Source organism: Gavialis gangeticus, unplaced genomic scaffold (genome assembly GCF_001723915.1).
Source record: "Gavialis gangeticus isolate Ggan-Ray unplaced genomic scaffold, GavGan_comp1, whole genome shotgun sequence".
NCBI classification, from domain to species: domain Eukaryota; kingdom Metazoa; phylum Chordata; order Crocodylia; family Gavialidae; genus Gavialis; species Gavialis gangeticus.
Genome location: NW_017729032.1, coordinates 141,338,818 through 141,341,479, shown reverse-complemented (window position 1 = coordinate 141,341,479; position 2,662 = coordinate 141,338,818). Strand labels below are relative to the sequence as shown.

The window sequence follows — 2,662 nt, the reverse complement described above, 5'->3', positions numbered from 1 at the left end:
GGTCCACTTCTGGGTCTGCCAGGGAGTGCGCTGGGGCCCCCCAGTGCCCACCTGTGCCCCCCACCCCCCCAGCTCAGTGATTGGTCATGGGGGGACTCTGGGTGCTCCTGGCCCACTTCTGGGTCTGCTGCCGAGGCATGCTGGGGAGCCCCCTGCACTCCTGTCGGACACTCCATCTGTCCCAGCATCGCAGCATTCATGAGCTGCCTGCTACCTTGAGATATGTAGAAAAAAACCCATTTAAAGCTGTGCCTATGTCCGAATCTCTCCAAATTGATTTGGAGAGACTGAAGAGTCTCCCAATTTGATTCAGATTCAGAGATTCCTTGGAATTGGGCCAAACCTCCACCAAACTGAATCAGGGACCAAAGCTTCACACAGCCCTGATTAACAGTACAGATCTGGCACCAATTGATTCAGACCTATGAGGTGATCTTGGACTATAAATGTCCAAGTTGCCAAAGATTGTGTGTGCATGGGTTGTGGGTTGATGTGCATTGGTGGAGGAAGGCTAAGTGGGTCTGTGGATCAGTGGGTCTGTAATCTATGCCTGTGAAGTGCAGAGTGTAAGGCTGTGAGCCTGTTCAGAGTACTCAGAGTTTGGAAAGAGTGAGTGCAAGTGAGCATGGTTGCCTGATAATGAAGCAGCACAGCACTGGCTGGCAATGGGAATCAACTTCTGTTCCTGAAGGATTACTGCTGTGATGGCTTTTCATCTCTCTGTTGGTATTGTATCACTGTTACTTTGTTCCTTATTGTTATCTCCCTTTGTTCCCAATAATAACCAGTTCTGTTTGATGACCTTCTGTGTATATACAAATCATTTAACCAGCAAACCAAACCAAGGCTCCTAGTTTGCTCTGAAAAGCCCAAAGTCCAGAGCAAGCCAGCTTGGACTGACAAATACCCATAGGGTACATTCTATTCAGCCACCCCTTTCACAAGAGAGGTTGTTCTATTAATTAACATTAATTAATTAATATTAATCAGTTGATTGAGACATGCCCCTCTCTGGTAAATTCCTTCCCTTACAACTACCAGCATGTGCAAGCATCAGGAAAGTGCCAGACCTGGCCTCAGCAGAGTACTGTTGTGCTGCCTACAGAGTCAGCCAGCTTGCACTACTCAAGATGATTAATATTCTCTAAATTTCAATTGTATTTATCATTTTTGGTAAATTCCAAAGGAGGAAATTATGAATAATTCCAAACGCAGATCACCAGGCATGGGATACCATGATATTAAGAATCAGCAGCTATGTGAAAGCACGGCAGTGGAAATGATAAATTGAACACTGCATAGAAGCTGTCCTTACCTGACAGGTAGGCAAATTGTTTCTTTAACTGGTCCTCAATATCTGCAGCACAGAGGGGAGCGATATCCTGATGCATGATTTCATCTGAAACCAAAACGAACAAACAAACAAATGAAATATTTTGGAATCTTATAGAAGAGTTTATCAAAGACCACACAAAAGGTCAGGTCTAGAGTAGTCCCACATAGAGATGGTCACATTTTGAAAAACTTATTTTGGGGTGGAGTGGGGAAGAAGTGGAATCATTCAGACTTTTGTCAGAAGCAGCATTTTGGTTTTCTAACTTTGATTTTTTGGTCTTCATAGAAGTAAGGTAGCTTTGCTGCAACTCAAGAGGATGGAATGATTGTTTAATCAAATATTTAAAGGGGTTACACTGTGGATAGAAGTTAAATCTAATCCTGCAAAGTTCAAACCTAAAATTCACTACAGTTGCTCAGACGATGAAAAGAGAGACAGAAAATGATACTACTGATCTTGGACCAAATCTACCTGAAATCCTCCAACTGAGAACACAGAATAACCTTTTGAGACTCTTAATTAAATTGTGAAAGCACCAGCAGAATTAATGCTTTTGACAGATGTCACTCTGGAGTACTGAACACACATTTAATCATCATTGTGGTTTTTGAAACATAAGGATTTTAAAAGACTTTAAGAACAGCTATTTTATGAGGAGTGTTTAATGGGAGTCCAAGGTTTATCATGCCAAATTAACTTGTCAGTGCATTCTATCCTATAGTTTGGTATCTAACTGCTATGATACTGGTCATGATTATGAGAGATACAAAAAACATGTTTCAGATGATATCCTGCATGCAATGTACTTGCATTGTAATAAATACTGAAGCATCTATTTCATGATCCCTGTGATTTTACTGGGAATCTAGTTTGCCTAATAGTAAATATAAATCATAGTTTCATAGTTGGTAGGGTCAGAAGGGACCTGAGCAGATCATCAAGTTCGACCCCCTGCCATGGCAGGAAAGAGCACTGGGGTCAAATGACTCCAGCAAGGTGTTCATCCAGCCTCCTCTTAAAGACCCCCAGGGTAGGAGCCAACACCACTTCTCTTGGAAGTTGGTTCCAGATCCTAGCCGTCCTGACTGTGAAGTAGCACCTCCTGATGTCCAGTCTGAATCTACCCTCTGCCAGCTTGTGACCGTTATTTCTAGTCACTCCTGGGAGTGCTCGGGAGAACAGGGATTCCCCCAATGCCTGCTGGTCCCCCCCGACTAGTTTGTAAACAGCCACTAGATGCCCCCTCAGCCTTCTCTTGTGGAGGCTGAACAGGTTCAAGTCCCTTAGCCTCTCCTTGTAGGGCCTGCCCTGCTGACCCCTGATCAT

At 43.7% G+C, this 2,662-nt stretch overlaps 1 protein-coding gene across 5 annotated transcripts in view; it reads right to left on the bottom strand.

Moving 5' to 3' along the window:
• The window catches only part of MCF2L (MCF.2 cell line derived transforming sequence like), a 270,182-nt gene that overhangs the window by 150,019 nt on the left and 117,501 nt on the right, over nucleotides 1–2,662 (bottom strand). For all 5 annotated transcript variants that reach the window (XM_019524969.1, XM_019524968.1, XM_019524970.1 and 2 more), the window contains exon 2: nucleotides 1,316–1,399. In XM_019524969.1, coding sequence (XP_019380514.1) covers nucleotides 1,316–1,399 — 84 coding nt within the window. The remainder of the gene's footprint in view (nucleotides 1–1,315; nucleotides 1,400–2,662) is intronic.